We start from the raw sequence: 19,295 nt of genomic DNA on the forward strand, positions 1-19,295 counted from the left end.
AGTTAGTCTTGTAAGAGACCGTCTACTTTTAATTTAAAAGTAGGCGCGGCCCAAGCCCAATATTAAGAAGAGAATAAATCATCTTTTTCAATATAGTGACTAGTTTAATCTATTTAGTGACCATTTTAATCTATTTAGTGACCATTTTAATCTATTTAGTGACCAGTTTAATCTACATTAATAACATTCTTTAATTCATTTAGTGACTGATTTAATCCATTTAGTGACTAGTTTAATCCATTCTGTAAGACTGTCGGAATATTTTTAAAAAGTGTTTGTTCTAATTCGAAATTCAAAGGGAAATAAAGGAAGGAGAAGAAATTGACGACTATGATGGTGCAAGATACCTAAAAATAGTGTTAGGTTAGAGAGAAATTGAATGGGCTTATTAGGAGAATGTAGGCTTGGATTGTCTAATTTTATAATAAAATTAGACCGTCTATTATAATAATTTGTGAAAGTTGATATACTATCTAGAATTACTCAAAATCTCATATGATCATAATTTAAAGTATGATATCCCCGTACATAGGTTAGGTTTTTCATATGTCACAACTCCCACTAGGGCATTGTTAAACATCGCCCCACAATTACTTAAAATCGCCCTGAGACTATTTTATTGGACTGTTTTACCCTTTTTTTTTTTTTTACCACCCGCCATCACCTCCCCCACCACCTCCCACTACCCGCCATCACCTCCGTCCTTCTGCCACCCGCCACCTCCATCTGATCTTCTGCGTATGCAAACTGGAGTTATTTTCTACAAGCAACATCTGATCTTCTGAGTACCCACCACACAATCGACCAAGAAAATGGTACAATGAGCCGCAGATGAACCGAGTTTACCTTCTTGTAAACATGCCGCAGATGATCTTCTGAGTACCCATCACCTCCGTCCTTCTGCCACCCGCCACCAACCTAGCGTCGAAATTTTTTTTGAACCATGGGGGCAAACGTCTCGCCGAGACGATCGCCCCATGGCCCGAACGTCAGGCCTGGACGTTCGAGCCATGGGGCGATCGTCTCGCCTGGACGTTTCACCCATGGCCCGAACGTCCAGGCCCGACGTTCGGGCCATGGGGCGAACGTCCAGGCGAGACGTTCGCCCCCATGGTTAAAAAAAATTCGAGATTTACTGGGCCATGGTTGGCGATGGTGGTGAGAGAAAGGTGCCGGCAGGAGAAAGAAAGGTCGAAGGAGAGAGAAGGCCGGCGAAGGTGAGAGAAAGGCCGCGACGGAGAAAGAAAGGCCGTGAAGGAGAAAGAAAGGTTGACGAAGGTGAGAGAAGGCCGGCGAAGGAGAGAGAAAGGCCGACGAAAGTGAGAGGAGGTCGGCGAAGGAGAGAGAAAGGTTGCTGGTGGGGGATGGCAGGAGGTGAGGGTGGTGGTGTTGGATCTGAAATTTGAGGTGAAAAGGTTACCAATGTAATTTTAATTGTTTTGTGGGCGATTTTAAGTAATTGTGGGGGCGAGGTTTAGAAGTTCAGCTCCCACTATTCTTCTCTTTAGAATTCTTCAAATAACTTCCAATCCATTTTTATTTCATTTTCATCTCCCCACCTTCTCTTACCACTCTCTTTTATATCTCCTCCACAACAAACACAAACACAAAAACTAGTAAATCTAATCTACAAAATAACAAATCAAAACGATGAAGGCAGAAAAAGACGACGTCGTTTCAGGATCAACCACCGACAAATCACGATTAACCATCATCGCATTCGTAAGTTTCCTCACTGGTGCTTTCTTAATGTCGGCATTTCTAACCGTGGGCCGTCGTGATTGGCCCTCTTATCTCCTTTCTCAGCCCAACACCAAGCCCAACACCAAGCCCATTTCAACATCACCGATCCAACTCCAATCAATCCTTCATTACGCCACGTCAAAGATAACCCCACAACAATCTCTACAAGAGATAACGGTGTCGTTTAACGTCCTCCGTCAAATCTCACCTTGTAATTTCCTAGTTTTTGGGCTGGGCTACGATTCTTTAATGTGGGCCTCACTTAACCCAAATGGGCTCACGTTATTCCTTGAAGAATCACCTGAGTGGGTCACCACAGTGTTAAAAGACGCGCCTTTTTTAAACGCTAAAACGGTGTCGTATCGTACACATCTTAAAGAGGCTGACCGGTTACTTGCTAGTTACCGGGATGAACCTTATTGTTTACCTGGGAAAGCTTACTTAAAGGGTAACCGGAAGTGTCGGTTAGCTTTAGAGAGTTTACCGGATGACGTGTATGAGAGAGAGTGGGATGTTATTATGATTGACGCGCCTAGAGGGTACGCGCCTGAACAGCCAGGTAGGATGGCTGCAATCTTTTCCGCTGCGGTTTTGGCACGGTCGAGGAAGCGCGTGGGAAACACGCATGTTTATTTACATGATGTGGATAGGAAGGTTGAGAAAATGTTTGCTAAAGAGTTTTTGTGTATGAAATATAAAGTTGGTGGTGTTGGGAGATTGTGGCATTTTGAGATCCCTCCAAATAATAGTAGTGGTACCAATTTTTGCTAGGTATCATTCATGAGTATATGATTAATAATGTACTACTTTACTATTTATATTATGATTATAATACTAGTATTAGTTGCTAGTAATTAATTCATATATATCGGAATTGGCATTGCTGGTGTTATAGAAAAGGTTACACATATCTGAGTTCTTTTCAGATGTATCGAGAGAGATTATATGAATATATGATGATATTGTGTAATAGGGAGTATTTGTTACCTATTGGTTTTTTCCCCTTTTTTTGAGCTAGTTTTTATTGGTTTCATCATACAATTTTCTTGTAGGTGAGTTAGTTTTATTGATTTTATCATACAATTTTGAATAGTTATGCAACTACGATAGATGTGTTAGTTGAGAATATTTATAGTACACCTGGGTGTACCATGCTCATGGTATACCTAAGACTATTTTTTCCAAATGAGCAAAATGAACAAATGAGCGAACACTTTTATTACAAAATGAGCAAAATGAGTAAATGAGCAAAATGCTCATATAAGCAAATTTGGTGTCAAAAATACCCCTGGGTGTACCATGAGTGAACTCACATTAGTTTTATTAGTTTTGTTTTTTTAAGGTAAGATAAAGTTCTTTGCAAAAAAGGAGGGAAATTGAGGATCCTTCTTTACAAAAGGTGAGGCTCGATTCCAAGATCTCTAGAATCGGAGGTTATTAATTTTATTAGTTCCGACTGTGTCTAATTTGAAGGAAAGGAGATATAGTTTTTGTATCAATATTACTAACAAATGAGATCTAGTTTTAAAGGTTAGAGACTAGAAGTACAATTTTAGTCAAGAGTATCCGTTTAATATCTTAGTTATGTTCAACGAATGGCAACAATTGTAAATTAACAAATCAATTGTGATAATGTTAACTAATGAAGTTTGATTCAATCAAGTAATCAACCGTACTATTCTTATACATGCTCATGGTTTATAATAATACTCCTGTCTCCAATGACCCTCTTGTTTCACATTCATAGCACGTTATAGACTTTGGAGTTTGAATCAGTCAATCTTCCAACATAGTAATGGTTATAAGCATCGACAAAATATGAAAAAAAAAAACCCCTAAAATAGTCATATTCCATCGTATTCATTGTATTTGGTTAGATTTGAAGTTTCAAGTAATAATCGTATTCTTCTTATTAATATATGTTATTTATAGTATATCCAGGTCTCTTTAACGGATGAGTCGTAATTTGAACTCATTTGTGTGTTGAACTTTGAGTCAAACTTAGCCGTGGATCGAACTCTTAGCCAATTTAACCAAATCGAGCCTAGCTCCTTGTCAAGTGTGTTTGGTATAACATGTAAAATGAGATGGGGAAGTTCTTGAAAAGGTAAAATCCTTGGAGTTATTTGCTTGAAGAAAATACTCATGTGCAACTTGATGATATACTTTGTCCATTTTTTTTTTACTTAAGAAAGGGAAAAGTTAGAAAAGGGACCTTATGTCCTAGGAGAAAGAAAGAGAACATATATTATCAAAAATAGATATAGCGAAAGTAAGTTATTTCCCGAAATGAAAATGACGCAAATAAAAACAAAATGAGCAAGTAAACTTCGCTATGACAAGTTTTTCTCATTTTCTAGGAAATGCAATGCAACTACATGGAAAAGCTTCCTACACGCGTTACTTCCCATGTAGCTATGTTCAACTAAACTAGCACTTAGCCTTATATTTTAAGATCTGACTGGACCGACCAATCCCCCTCCTAGCCCACATGCTTCGTGGGCGGGGTATGGCTCTCCACCTTCCAGAGCAGGCCACTAGCCACCTCCGCTAGTACTATAACACATTAACACCCATAATATGCATTTGGTCATCTAGATACAAGAAGTGGAAAGATGGACATGTATTTGGTAGCAGCAATATACAGTGAAAGACTGTTACATGGTACAACATACATTTTTTACAGGGATCTGATCAAATTATGGATATATCGAATACTATATCAGAAATCAGAAAGGCTAAAAACTAATAATTATAATAAGAGAACAAAAATTTTATCCTAAAGGAAATATTTCATTCGATCATCCTGTCGCATAGCGTTGTAGACCGCTTGCACCTGTACAAGGCAAACATCACGGCGTAAATCAACCATCTCTCGCGGTTTTCTGCAATAGATCATGTTCATATAGAGAGAGATACCTGTTCACTAGAACTGACTTGCACAGGTCCGATATTAACAGATACGTACTTTCCCCCTGACGATGATTTCTGCTTTACTTGACCCTTCGTTAATGAGTAATCGCGTTAGTCTCAATTTTTTCAACATTAAAGAGCATGTAAAGAGTTTCTTCCCTAAAAAAAAAGAACATGAAAAGAGAGGCTTAACCAGATTAGCATAAATCATAGGGGTAAAACCACATCTAAAGAATAAATTCAAACTTTACCCCCCAAAAAGATGAAAAGAGTAAACTTCACATTAACTTTACAGCTTGGTTTGGAAAAGAGACTGCAAAAACCTTATAATAAAGAGTGATGGGTTTATCTGATTGAGCATCAAATGAGGGTAAAACGGCAACACCTTTCGGCTTCAAGCGTCCATTTGTTCCATACCAAAGATAGATTTACATGTTAACTCTTAAAAGAAGCACAAGGAGGTAAATTCTGAAAATAAGGAGTAGGGACCCTGAACACTGTTAAGTTTACTGTTCTGCTGATTGGAGACTTGTTCTCCAATGAACATGTGAGGAGAGTGCAATTTGGTAAGTCCACTTGTTTTAGCCCCACAAAATTCTCCTCTCTTTTGGTTTTTGTTCTCCATCTAGCATTTTTCTCAAGTTCAACACAAGGCAATATCAGACTAACAATCCTTGAACGCAGCAATTTAGTGGACCCATCTTTTGGTACTAAGGCTTTGGTATAGCTGCTCAGCTGCTGCTATTGTAGCGAAAGGGATATAGTGGTCTCTACCAGTGATTGGGTTAGGGAGGTCACTATATACACCACAATCACCTCTAATCCGCTCAAGCCTGAGAGGGTAAAGCTCGATTGTAGGCTGAGAATATAGTTTCTGTTTCAGCACGGTCTAGTATCAACTTGGATGATTGATGGCCTCCTAAATTTTGATACTGCTACTTGTTATACAAAGTTATGCAAGCTTAATCGTATATCAGAAAATGGAAGTTCAGTGGAGAAACAACATTCATCTGGACAGACAGAACTGAAGTACACAAACTTAGGAACTGTGGCAGCAGTTAGGCAGCTGGTCCTTTTCCCGGAAATGAATTCGTAACATGGCACCTTTCAAAAGATGAACCTTGCTTGGAAGGACAAGTACCAAATGGAACACGAGCGCTAAGCCGTAAAAACAACTGTGTTAGCAAGTTAAGCATGCTTCTGGTAGTTTCCGAGTTGATAATTGAAGTTATATAGTTGGAATTTTCTCCATTTTTTCCATAAATTAGCATTAATTAAAACACTAAACCAACATAAATCATACTCCTAGGGAACAATGAATAACTTACAATAAGTCACAATATGTCACTCAAAAGGAGATAGGTAGACTATTGGCCCTGCATTGATAACATGGAATTTCCAGTCTAAGAAGGCAAAAAGATGGTCCAAAGACAAAGAAGAGCAAATATATCCCTTTGGTTTCTAATGAAAAAAAATTATGCTTTTGTCTTTTACTTATTCCCCTTAACTTGGCTCATTTGATAATATATGTTTTACCCGTCTTTAAGAAAAAGAATCCCCTCGCAAGATTTTGTTACTACTTGCTTGTAACTGGAACTTTCAAAATCAGATTGAATGATATTGCTCAAGTTCAATCATGAATAAAGTAAAAAGTTCAAGCAACAAGCACATTACGAAAATAAAGAGGGATATATTAAAGAAGGATATATAAAGTTGCAGCTGAAGGACATTGGAATCAATCATGAAACTTCAGTAGAGTCAAATGCTAGTAATTTAGTGCTAGTGTCAACATTACTAAGAGTATGATAAGCTAGCAGCCATTTGATTGAAGTAGAGGAAATAGAAAGGAAGCAACAAAAAGAAAGCAGAGGGAAGAATCAAAGAAAGGAAATGAAACAGACACAGAAAAAGAAGGGAATAATTTTACAAACATCTTCTTTAGTTAAACAATCCCCCCCCCCCCCCTTTTTTTTTTCCTCTCACTCAAGTCTCAACTTGCCAGCACATCTTCGAGTCTCCAACCATCCCTACAACTGACAATGCACTTCTCCTTTGCTAACAGCCTACCACTCTCTAACACATCGTTACTGTCTTCCTCTCACACAAAGAAGTAGATACAATTTATGGGTGGCCATACTTGCTCATTCTATCATCCCATTCAGTCATCAAACATTCAAATATCAACCACTAAGAAATGTATGGTAGGTGACAAATAACATGTATCATGAGGTTTCACAGATACGCCACCTCTACAGCATAGCTGTAACCATTGGTCACAGATGACTTGCTTATGATTCTGGTGCCCGCAATGAGCAGAGTATTGAGTTATGAGGAAATTTAGATAACTCTTTTACCCTAAAATGAAATAAGGGAATGAGAAATCTCAATTGACACCAACGAAGGGAAACAAGAGAATGAGAATCTTTCCTGTATTCACAACTCGAACCATCTGAAAAATGGTGAGCAAAGAAACCAATAGTCCGGGACTCCACATAAAGCAGTATCTAATAAACTAGTGAGCTCGCATTAGTATGTGCTCACAAAGTCTTAAAGGCTTAAGAGTCACTTCATGCATCAATTAGAAAGGTTGATTAGGTCATGATTATAGGCGCGGAATGTCTTGGGCTTAGCCTTATAATACTTATGACATGGGGTAGATGAGATTTTATTCGCGGTAAGTACTGGGCTGGCTATAGGATAAATCATACATGACAAAGAGCAGGGTTCTTTTCAATGATTATCATCTTTAAATTGCTTTCAAACTATAAAAGGATTAATCCTCTCAGAGCCATTAGGAAAGTAAGTAGGCAAAGATTGTGAAGAGCTCAAGTCAACCAGTAAATACACATCAAATCCTCCTATTAAAAATGCCAATACTTTAATTTCATAATTCTTCTATAAATTTGTATTGAATCTAGATTATTTCCCACTTAATCGTTCCACGAAAGCTCTATTAGAAACAAGAATCCAACTGTTGCGGAAACTGGCAAACATGTGATTTATTTTATCAACCCTTTCTTACCACAGGCCACAAATAAACTTCATCAACAAGCAATTTGAAAGAGTAGCCTTCTGATATGTATAATCTGCTTCGTACCCTATCTTTCTTCTTCTTTTCTTCTTACACTTCAACTACTATGCCATCATTTTTTATTCTGTTTGACTACATGTCTTGTATAGAAGTTTCATCTAACAAATAATGTCCATTATCAGTTCATCATAATGAAGAACTTGGAGGAAAAAGAAAACCTCAGTAGGCCAAAATTGAACCCAAAACCTAGTAGTCCAAATCTTTTTAATGTTCTACGCACTGATCCAGCAGAGATATCATGCTATCACTAGGTACCATATGTCCATTCAAGGAGAAGCTTTAGAGGAATAATTTTTACCCTTGGAAGTAATGTAATATAGACACAAAATTGATCAAAGAATTGAGACATGTTTCTAACGTTGATAGACTCGTTTAATGAAGCACATAATATATGCCTCACCAGGCAGGTTGGATCGCATTTGTTCTTACACGACATACACAGAAAGAAAAGAGAGAAGTCAACACATAGGAGGAGCCTGCGGACAGACAAGCACTTAGCTTTCCATAATTCCAATTGCATTGTTTCTCACCCCATAGCCTTCTTTCCTCTCAATATTAGGCATCCTATGTCAGCATGCTAGTAAATAGTTTTGGAGTTCAGATATGCAATGCAATCAAGTCATTTGTGGTTCAAACCGAATCTAGAGATGTTATCCCATGAAGAAAGAAGAAACGGAATAGAAAAATGCTTGAAGATATATCAGATAAAAGAGTTCCATTTGATGAATAACTGAGATCAAAGCCAGGCTCCACATATGGTACGTCGTCCATGGGATTTGAGAAGAGCCTTTTGCCTTTTGCCTTTGCCACTCTTTCCCACATTGACCTTGATGTCAAATCAGACACGAAATTTTGGCTAAATCACATTGCACATAAGCTTACAAACAGCGTAGAGAGATTGTATTCTATATGGTTGTCATTAATGAAACACTCACAGGGCTAAGATTCCCACTTCCCACTCTTGATCTCTAACTACCAAAATACTGATGTTCTAATCATCATGCCTAAACAAACTTCAGCTGTTTTAAGCACCATAGATCAAATGAAGAGAAGTAATGAGGTTTCATAATGCTAATAGATATTACTGACTAAGATCTCAACAGCAGGATATAAAAATAACATGCTATTTCAACTGGTGCATAATTTGCCCTATATGCTTATAACACCAGAAATATGGGTTAACTAAATATTTGGATTTTGTAGGACCAAGATGATACTTCATATGATTGCAAATAATTCTCCTCATGCACAATACTCCAGGTTCATCTGTATGAGCTAAACAAAGAACACAACCTAAGGAGACGTCAACCATTCCTCTAAAATCTAACACATTGTGTCTGAATTATCAATTAATTAGCTCATCGTGTGGTGCTCATTAGTAAGCTTTACCTCTGGGATGGGTTGCTGAAGAACGGATTCGACAGCTACAACCATAGAATGTACAAAGTCATCACCACCGGTACCAATAGCTGTAAATCCTCTAACTGTAGGGTATGAGTTCACCTACAATAAAAAGAATTGATTACAGAATCAACCAGGAATATCTCAGTCTATCTCATTTCCAGAATATAAAAAAAAGTACACAAGCAAATAGACAACTCCATCCCTCATTACAGGGTTACAGCATTTGATGCTCATGAATCATGATGGCCCAAAATTTTGACATCCAAAGGGAAGTACAACAAATTCAAGTAAAACAAGTATAAACATACCTTTTGATCCAAATCAAGCCATTCATTGGTAGAATCATCTGCTACTGTCCCTCCAATGACAACATTCGTAGTTTGTCCAACTCTTCCTTCTGTCTTTGAAACTTCTGAAACAAACACAAAGAAGAGTACACATAGCCATACTTTGATCAATTGACGGCAACACAACCCAATAATAACTAAAAAAGCGAATTTCATGATATAAAGGTCATAATGGCCAATGGGAATGAAAAGGTTGCTCTGTTTTATATCACATGATACTACAGCATTAAACCAATGCCCTGTTACAAAATTACTAAACAGATGACTAGGATTACACCACGTTGGCACAATAATTTAATCAAAATGCCAAAAGTCTATTCAAGTAGTAGATTTCTCATGTATCCTACGTCCCAAAGTGTATCAAACTAGCAATGATCCATTACATAAGCAGCAACATCTACCACAATATATAACGACCTATAGGCTATATCTACATAGCCTACATCTAGTTTTACCTAATTCTTTGTACAATAACAGATACAGGAACACAATTTGCCACCTAGTTCGATCAAATTAACCCAAAGGTGTAGCATGTGCCATCACTCATTCACCTTTTTCCGCTCGCAGATCGCATAAGAGAGTTTTAGCAAGTTAGGTAACACTGCCTACAGCCGATCAAGCTTCATATAGAATGTTCAAAGTTTCCTCAGTTAATCACTTACTCAGACTTGAGGTAATCATGTCCGGCAAGGCTACGCGTCCCAGTATCACATAAGCCATTTATTATACTCCCTCAGTTTCTTTTTAATCTACACACTTTCCTTTTTAGTCCGTTTCTTTCTAATCTACACACTTTCCTTTTTAGTCCATTTCTTTTTAATCTACACACTGTTGCTTTTTCTATTTTTGATAACATATCACATCTATTTCCTCCTCCTTTTCCACCCATGTCATTCACTTTTTAATATTTTAACCCACTCTTTTATTTCTCTCTCACTTTTCAGTTTCTCTCTCCACATTTTCAATTTCTCTCTCATACTTTTGTACTTCCTCCTCAGTTCTCTTCCAAAGTGAAGTGAGTAAACTAAAATGGAACAGAGAGAGTAAGAACTTTCTATGTATTTGGTCCAAAACCAAATGTCAAGAGTCTATAGAATAGGATTTTATCATTTCATACTTCAGGTAAAATGAAAAAGCCTCACCAAAGGAGTTTTTCCATAAAATTGTAGTACTTCTTTAAGCTAGACTACCATTAAAGACTAGAAGTAATGACCTTTTTACAAGGCACTAAACAATAAATACACCAAGTAAAATCCAATATCAAACATGCAATCCAAAAGTTCCTCAATTAGCATCATATTTCCATTGATAGGAACAAATTTAGATAAATATAGAGCATAAATCAACACACAAACGCACAAAGTAACAAACTTTCACATATCATCAATCAATCAAGTATAGCCAAAATAATAATAAAAACTCAATCAACACATCATATTTCGAATATTATCTGAAAAAATAGATAACCCAGAAATTATAGGATAAGAATCATACCTGAAATGGCTTTAAGAACAGCTTCTTGAGGTGGGCCTTGATCATCTTGAGAAGAGCAACTAAGCCGGTGAAAGTACTGGGTCCGGGTTGCCCGAAAACCCGAACCCATTTTCATATGTTGTGTCTTACACGCCCCACCCGGAGTAAATCGGGTCGAAGAGCTTGGTAGTAGCCATGGCTCCGTAGAGAATACAGTTCGCAGCACCATTCTGCACGCCATATGTTCGACGTTTTGCTTCTATAAGTGAAATTTTACCAAAGATTTTCTCTTTCTTGTTAGATTTCTCCTCTTTTCTTTTGGCTTTTCGTTTTTTTGCGGTTGTTCTTTTTTTTCTTTCCTCTTACATATTTATAGGTGCAATGCTAAAAAAAAATCACCAGTTTATCCAAAAGAAAAAATGAGAATTCGAAGTCCCATTTTTCTGGAATAACTTTGCATCTACTAGCCTACTTTTTCACCCCGTCTCATTATAGTGCTTATTTTCTTTTTACACGATCTCTAAAATATACATTTGATCTTCAATGTCTTTAGTTGTTCCATATTACTCCCTTCTTCCTATAATATAATACTTGATTTCATTTTTCACCGAAAATCAAGTATATGAAAAAAGGTGATTTTAGGAGTGAAAATAGAGATAATTGGTGAAAGAGCATTAGATGTAACCCTTGGATTAAATAAACAAAGCAACAAACTAATTTTAAGAGCAAATAAACGATGCTGATTCGATTTTTCTAGGCAAATTACGAAAAAATATAATTAAATTTAGAACCAAGCATTATATTTTGGGACTCCCAAAATGGAAATGAAAACATTATATTATGAGACGTAGGGAGTAATAAAAAAATATAAAAACGATTTTTCCACCAAATACCCACGATTTTTCACGAAATTCACCGAGTACCCTTGCACTTTTGAAAATACGCCTAGTACCCCTCAGTTTTACGATAATACACCCAAATGTGCTTAATAACTAACGGCGTTAATTACAGTTAGTTCTAACCCTAATTAAATTCTAATTAGCCCTAATTAACCTAACTTAACCCTAATTTCTAACCACACCCCCACTCTACCGCCACACCCTCTCCTATCCCTACCTTCCCCCCACCGCTCCCCTCCCCCACCCCCTCGCGAGAAAGGCTTGGTAACCAACTGTTTGAGTCCAAAAAAGACTCAAACACCCAAAAAAAAAAACACAATGGTACCATTATTACCTGACATTGGTATCAAATTGTTATCAGGACTGGTACCAAGGTATCAATATTTTCGGAGAATGGTACCATTATAACCTAGCATTGGTACCAAGCAAATGTCAGTCACACGCGAGTGAAATCTTCCAACGCATAAAATGACCAAATTACCCCCGTTTGAGTCCCCTAAGAGACTCAAACGGTTGGACGCCAAGACAAGCTCACCCCCTCGCAGCCGCCCATCCCACCAAGCTCCCCATTTGAATTTCGGTCCCTTCCCCCCATCCCCGTTGAGTTTCACTCCCCCCCATCCCCGTCGAGTTTCCTTATTTGGAATAATCACACAATAAGTGAAACCAAGCTCCAAATGGTAAAAAAGTTTACTCCTGTTATAAATATACCATCAAAAAGTAAGAGGGGACCACAACTTCAATATTTATTCACTCTACTTTATTGTGGTCCCAACTTTCTCTCTCTAAATTTCTTGGTGACTCCCCACTTTCTCTATGTTTCACTTATTGTGAGATGGGTGACGTATATAACGATAAATTTCTTATTTACTCACGTTCTCTCGTAGTATTGACATTTTCATTCACTCTCAAACCTTGTACACAAATGAGGTAAGCTATAGTGATAGAGAAACAAGTCACAAACAATTGCACTAAGACGGAGTGTGGTTGAGTCATTCTAAAAGAAACAATACAATATCATTATTGATAATTGTTTTCAACTTCAGTGATGGACTTATCATTGATACTAATCCCTATATATTTTCTCTCTATCATCTCCTAAAAATAAGTGTGCCTGTATACAATGCAAGCGTAGGATAAATTGAAGTATAATGCAAAAGTTAATTTCATCAATTACAAATTAACAACTAACTTAATCTAGATTGGAGAATATTGATTGGGAAAATGTTTACTAATTTGTTTAAACATGTCACCACAATTTTTTCTAATGAGATTTTCATCACAAAACATGGAAGTAATTTCATAAGCTATATACTATGTGGGAATGCTTTTTTGCAGGAAGATGAGAAGGATCATATGCTGATAAATAATCGAATTCTCTTTACACAACACACAAGTTGAGATGGCCGAGTTGGTCTAAGGCGCCAGATTAAGGTTCTGGTCCGAAAGGGCGTGGGTTCAAATCCCACTCTCAACAATAATTCAATGTTTTTGTCCTGAAATATATGAACCAACCTTCCTTTTTTCCCTCCTTTCCTACGCAAAAATATCAGATGAACGTCCTCAAAATTGATATTCCTTACTCCTTTCCTACTCAACCAAATTTGATTCACGGTTTACATCAAAAATTGCACAAATTTTTTTCAAAAAGCAAGTGAATCTACTGCTAGTATCCTACAGGCTACAAGAATCACACTCTAATTCTGAACTCTGCCGCGCCCTAAACTAACACATAAAGCTTGAAGGAGCAAAAATCATTACTTCATGCCCACATTTTTTAGTGCATTACAATCTTAACTTGGAAAGTATTCTGTCGAATAAAAATTACAAAATCCTGGGTGAAATTCATGAACGCAAACCAAGGGTGTTGCGAAAGAGACTCGAACCAAGCTATCCGGGCACTGGATGGCAGATAGAACTTAAAAGACTTGTCTGATGTTAATGTTGATTCTTGAAGTTCCAATGTAATCCAAGAAACAACGATCATGTTCAGTTGTAAAGTGCTTCTCCAAAGGTGCAATTTCAGAGTGTTCTGTGTCGGTGAAGATGCGGGGTACCCCTGTCACATTGAAGATGAGCAATCGTTCAGTGGTTAGTTGAGACAGAAACATGAAGTATAAAATAGTAAAGTTATAGCATTTAAGTATGTTGCTGAATAAAGACACTGAAATAGGCTTCTTAAGCACTCCGTTAAAACTAGTATGAAGCATGACCTAAAGTAGTTCTCTTCAGCTTAGATAGTGTCATGGTGACATCAGAACATGCCTCATTGCATACAAAACCTAATTTGATACTACAAAAGCATTTTAGGAATCAAAGAAATGCATAACCAAAAAATTTATGTTCATAATATGGTTTTGCCATCTCCCCCTAATTTTGCCAGAATTCAAAGCAGTATGTCAAACTGCTGGTAGGACTTCATAGTTCATACATTTGGAGCTCCCAATTAGACTTAATTTGTCATTGCAACCTAATTTTACAAGAAAAGTCAAAGCACATAATTTGATGGTAGTGATCTCAAACAGTGATAACAAGTTTTATTCATGTAAAGGCTAGTAATTTCCACATTTACAACAGAACAATTCATAAAAAATGGCCCAATATTTGAAGTCATATCACATATGGACATTTATACCACTTGAACATGCATATCATAAAAATTGACACCAAATGAGAATGTGGATTCCATGCTTACCATGAAAGCATTCCCTAGCTTGTCCAGCCATCAGTACAACATCCCCACTACGTAGGAACATTGCCAAGGGCTCATCATCTCTAGACTTTCCTCCAAGAAGAAATATTGCTTTACAACCCAAACTGAAAGAACAGGTGAAATAGAAGGCTTAGCTTCCTGCTAGCATACAATTTTTCAAAGAATTAGTAGGAAATATAAGGATGCAACATAAGACCTCATGCTTACGATAGGTTTAGTCCAGTCTAATTCCATATCATCAAGATGTCCACCGAGGGTATCACCTGGAACATGGAAAGTCAGGTCTTAGAAGTCAAATGAGAAAATATTATCCTGCAGTTGATGGGAGTTGAAGATGAGACACAAAACACTGGACATATATATTGATACCTGAGGCAAAGTAGTTGACGATAGCAGCTTCCGGCTTGAACTCGTCCCCTGCAGGCATAGCAGGTGCGGCCAACTTCTTAACCAGTTGACAAAGGTCATCTGGAATCTTGTTATGTGGTAGAGAAACATCATAGTTTCGCTGGACCATGAAAATAAATTTGTCTAAAATTCAACCCTCGAAAAATTTCAACTGCAGATGCTAACTAAGAGTGCAATATTCCACTGAATTTGACTTGTTTAAACTTATTAGAACTTTTAGTTGAACTTATAATACTTATTTGAAATTATTTGTTCTGAAATAAGTCAAAATAATTTGAACAAATCACTACCTTACAGGCCATGCTAATGTTATAAGCTGAATAAAAAGGCATGAATGGTCACCTTTGACCAATCAAATTGTAATCCAAGTGTACTCCACCGCAACTTCCGTAGAAGCACTGATGCCATAATTGAACTTCCACCATATCCCTTCAAAGCTACATTTTCTGACTTATCGCAAAATTTACATCTTTGAGCCTGACCATTGCTCAATGACTCTGGTGAATGTTCCTCTTGAACTAAAATTTTTCCTTCTCCAGCTGCAGCAAACAAATCCTTTATAGGACCATAATGTGCATTGTGATTTGTCCGATTGGGAGGTTGTGGGAAGCTCATCAAGCTTTCTCTTATCCATTGACACTGTTGCTCAACATTCAATGCTCCGGGAATAAAGTAAAATCCTGCAGTAGTAAGAGCAACTAAGTTCAAGTGCCAGATTTCAATTTATGAATAAGATCATAAATTAGATACATTATGCTTATCATCAGTTACCACTGAGAAATGCAAGTTATCAAGCAGAATGGCTAAGCCATTCCAAATAGTTACACGAGGTAACAAGTTACCACAATACTTAGTAGATCACAATAAGCCTACAAGCAAAGAAGCAACTTATAAACTTTGAATTCGGTTAATATGTTACATGCTTCCCATTAATAGCAGTAAAAGCATCATGAGGCAAGTATATGTATTACTCCCTCCGTCCCAAAATATAGTTCCCATTTCTATTTTGGGAGTCAAATTTTAAAAACTTTGACCAAATATTCTTACTAATGTATACATAAAAACATATTCATGAGGGGTCTTGTTAGATTCGTCTCAATGTATAAATTCGTAATATCAACTTTTTATATTTTTTACTAATAAGAAATAGAAGATATCGTAGGTCAAAGGTACGTCTTAGAAACTGTGCAAAATGAAATGGGAACTATATTTTGGGATGGAGGGAGTAATTAGTAATATACACAATGTCTAACCTGGACGATTGTCAAGGCGAAGAACAGGACAATCAAACTCCCCCTTAAGTACATGAACTCCATTTGGTGTTTTCCCAGTTCGATTAAAGGTGTCCAAGATTAACTTGAAATCCAGCACCTCAGATATATCTACTGGTCTAGGTTGCTTCTTCCTAAAAGAATCGCAATCAATACATTAACCAATGCTTTACCAGAATCACGAATAAATGCACAGTGCTAAAATCACAATAAGATCAGTACTTTTTCGAATTCTGATCATAATAAAGCTTGTATTTCTTCTCTGCTCTCCGAAACGCGGTTCTATCCACATCATCAGTAACTCCATTGCCATACATTATATTCTGAACTACCAACACTGATTGACAAAATAAACCCAACTACCATCTTCAGCAGCAAGCAATGTAGTAAATTTGACAAAAAAAAAACTACAAATGACTCATTCATTTATCTAATAAAAACTCATATGTCCATCTACATAATCTAACTAAAAAGCTAAATATTAACTAATAGTAGTATAATAATACCCTTGAAAAATTCCTTCTTATTTCTACTATTTAAAGAAAATTTTAGATTGTCATAAGCTCCTAAAATCTATGATCAAATTGTGGAAAAGATATATAATTTTCGTGCCTATGAAGACAATTTTTCAAATTTCTCATCAAAATTGGACAGAAATCATCAAAAGAGACTAAACGATGATTCTAAGATTGGAAATTTGATTGGTAGCGTCAAAAGAGAGAAACTGAAAAACCCTAACTCGCGAAAATTACTCATTGTAGGGCAAATTAGCACAGAATTTTCTGAATAAACTAACCTTCAAAAGAAAGCAGAGATGATGAAATTATCAAATTGAAGGATTAAACTGCATCGGCGCACAGAACAACTTACCTTGAGAATCGCAAAGATCGCGATTTGCGAGAGATATTGACAGTATGACTATGAAACTGAGGATGAGGTCGTGTAACTGTGTTTATGTCCTAAACTCAATTCATCTGAATTAATCCCTCTTGATTTTTAAACTTGACAAATGAAAGATTAAGTGAATTTATATCACTTTTAATCTTAAAGTATTCGCTCACAAACAAAGGTCGGATTAACCTATGAGAGTTGTCTATCTTGTAAGACACTTCATCTTACTATAGAGTTCTCACTTCTCAAATATCTCAATAGGAGCTCAAAAAACGATAAATGAATATTAAAGTGAAATACCCCCTCCGTCTCAAAATATAGTTTTCATTACACCCAAAATGACAATTTTCATATTTAGTTCCATATTTTTCCGTAATTTATCAAGAAAAAACGTGTCCCATCATTTATTAGCTTCTTGAATTTTGTTTTTTCCTTTGTTTATTCAGTCAAAATGTTACAATTAATGCTCTTTCACCAATTGTTCTTCATTCTCTCTCCTAAAATAATCTTTTTCCATACAACATTTATTTAAATAAACAAAAAAATCTTTACTATCCCTCTTAGATTCTACTTGCATAAATTACTGTGAAAAAAGAGAAATGAGAACTGTATTTTGGGACGGAAGGAGTAGTAAATAAACGAAAAAAAACAAAAGCAGTAATGTGAAACATGTGGATTTTCTCTTTTGATATGCTAATGCACTAATTAACTACTATACAATACTCATGTTGGTATTTGTGAGGGGAAAAATCTTTTGAAGACGAGATATTATTTTATTTTTGAGGATTTCAAATATACGTTGATAAATAATCCAAGCATATCGTCCGGGACGAGAAGTAACTAAATTTCATAACTGAGTTTATGATAATCTACTAGAGTTATTTATGAATGAAATTAAGAGTAAAAAAAGCAATCTAGATCAAAACAATGAAACCATATAAATTATTACAATATCACTGTTCCTATTAACGTAAAGTGAGCCCCCTCTTTTTTTCTCTTTAGAACCCTAACCTCCTCTATTTCAATTAGGTCCTGCCATTGATGATTTCATCAATGGTAAGCTCCTTTTTTCTTTTTGTTTTCAGTTTTTAGTTCTTTTTCTTGTTTTGTTGATTAATTTAGTATCTCCTTGTGAGATTTCTTCAAACCCTATTATGGAGTTTTTAGTCTCTGTTGTGTAGATCTCACTCTCCCCTATGAGAGTTGTGAGTATGTTTTTCTTGTTTTTTGTTATGAAAAATTATTCTCATTGGTTGACGTTCGAGACTCAACATGAAGATCTTGGAATCTCTGATGCGGTTAACATGGCCCGGTCAAGGATGCTCTTCCCAAACTATGTCAAAATGATAGACTTTCTTATCAATAGCTGCCTGATTCAGCAAATACAAGGGGGTTGCGCTGTATTGTTCAACCTGGTTCATTGTAGTTTTTTCGAAGATAAATTTGATTTAACATTGTTTGATTGTATTTTGTTTTTCTTTAATATCTATTGTAAATGTCATTTGGCATTCAATTGATGAAATTTCTCTTTCAAAAAAAATATAAATTATTACAAAAATTTGCATACACCCGAGTTATCTAGCGTGTGTGGCCAACATTTCATAATTACATTTTCAAATGGTTATAATAATAGGTTCACTTTTTTTGTCATGTATGCCCGCACGTGCTAGGAAATTGATAAATCATATACTTTCTTCATTTTTTATATTACAAAAAATATAATATGTTTTTTAAGAATAGATGAATATTCCTTGCACAATGCCACATAACTAGGTCAACCTTGATTCTTATTTTAAAAATACACGTATTGAGATGTATTTATCAAAATCTTACATTAACATATTGTTGGGATGAGGATTCGAACCATGAGCAATGCCTTCGAATTCAGGGTGATACTCCATTGCCCTCAATGGTGACCCTGTTAAGGCGCGGGCTAATGAAAGAGATAGGGATGGTTGGCAACCTCCGGAGGGGGTGATGATAAAGTTGAATACAAACGCTGCTGTTTTCCCTGATGGAAGAGTGGGGTGTGGAGGGATAATGAGGGACTGTAGGGGTGAAGTTCTGGGTGCTACATGTCTGTCTTTTGAGGGGCGCTATGACATTGACGCTGCGGAAGCATTTGCGGCAAGGCATGCGATG

At 36.5% G+C, this 19,295-nt stretch overlaps 3 protein-coding genes and 1 non-coding gene across 7 annotated transcripts; 2 read left to right on the forward strand and 2 right to left on the reverse strand.

The window, feature by feature from the left end:
• The first annotated feature begins 1,130 nt into the window (after positions 1–1,130).
• On the forward strand, positions 1,131–2,729 carry LOC104897559 (probable methyltransferase At1g27930). The gene has a single exon (XM_010684458.4). It carries the CDS (start codon positions 1,651–1,653, stop codon positions 2,512–2,514), a length of 864 nt encoding a protein of 287 aa, XP_010682760.1. The 5' UTR covers positions 1,131–1,650; the 3' UTR covers positions 2,515–2,729.
• A 1,613-nt stretch (positions 2,730–4,342) lies between these two features.
• LOC104897560 (uncharacterized) lies at positions 4,343–11,405 on the reverse strand. 3 transcript variants are annotated; one of them, XM_010684460.4, is made up of 5 exons: positions 10,993–11,400; positions 9,460–9,560; positions 9,137–9,250; positions 4,663–4,746; positions 4,343–4,579 (listed from the first exon to the last, which is right to left on the reverse strand). In XM_010684460.4, exons 1-5 carry the CDS (start codon positions 11,210–11,212, stop codon positions 4,523–4,525), a joined length of 576 nt encoding a protein of 191 aa, XP_010682762.1. In that variant the 5' UTR covers positions 11,213–11,400; the 3' UTR covers positions 4,343–4,522. The 3 variants fall into 3 exon arrangements, with proteins under 3 accessions (XP_010682762.1, XP_010682761.1, XP_048502475.1); XM_010684459.4 differs by having other exon boundaries at positions 9,460–9,563; positions 10,993–11,388; XM_048646518.2 differs by lacking the exon at positions 4,343–4,579 and having other exon boundaries at positions 4,685–4,815; positions 9,460–9,563; positions 10,993–11,405.
• Positions 11,406–13,266: 1,861 nt separating this feature from the next.
• On the forward strand, positions 13,267–13,347 carry TRNAL-AAG (transfer RNA leucine (anticodon AAG)). The gene has a single exon. It is a non-coding gene; the product is annotated as a tRNA-Leu (tRNA).
• An 83-nt stretch (positions 13,348–13,430) lies between these two features.
• LOC104897561 (alpha-ketoglutarate-dependent dioxygenase alkB) lies at positions 13,431–17,288 on the reverse strand. 2 transcript variants are annotated; one of them, XM_010684461.3, is made up of 8 exons: positions 17,133–17,288; positions 16,485–16,599; positions 16,245–16,396; positions 15,334–15,671; positions 14,953–15,091; positions 14,780–14,846; positions 14,566–14,687; positions 13,431–13,929 (listed from the first exon to the last, which is right to left on the reverse strand). In XM_010684461.3, the coding sequence occupies exons 2-8, from the start codon at positions 16,577–16,579 to the stop codon at positions 13,790–13,792; spliced, it is 1,053 nt and encodes a 350-aa protein (XP_010682763.1). In that variant the 5' UTR covers positions 16,580–16,599; positions 17,133–17,288; the 3' UTR covers positions 13,431–13,789. The 2 variants fall into 2 exon arrangements, with proteins under 2 accessions (XP_010682763.1, XP_048502608.1); XM_048646651.1 differs by having other exon boundaries at positions 17,059–17,269.
• Positions 17,289–19,295: the final 2,007 nt, after the last annotated feature.

Source organism: Beta vulgaris, chromosome 6 (genome assembly GCF_026745355.1).
Source record: "Beta vulgaris subsp. vulgaris cultivar EL10 chromosome 6, EL10.2, whole genome shotgun sequence".
Classification (NCBI taxonomy): Eukaryota; Viridiplantae; Streptophyta; class Magnoliopsida; order Caryophyllales; family Amaranthaceae; genus Beta; species Beta vulgaris.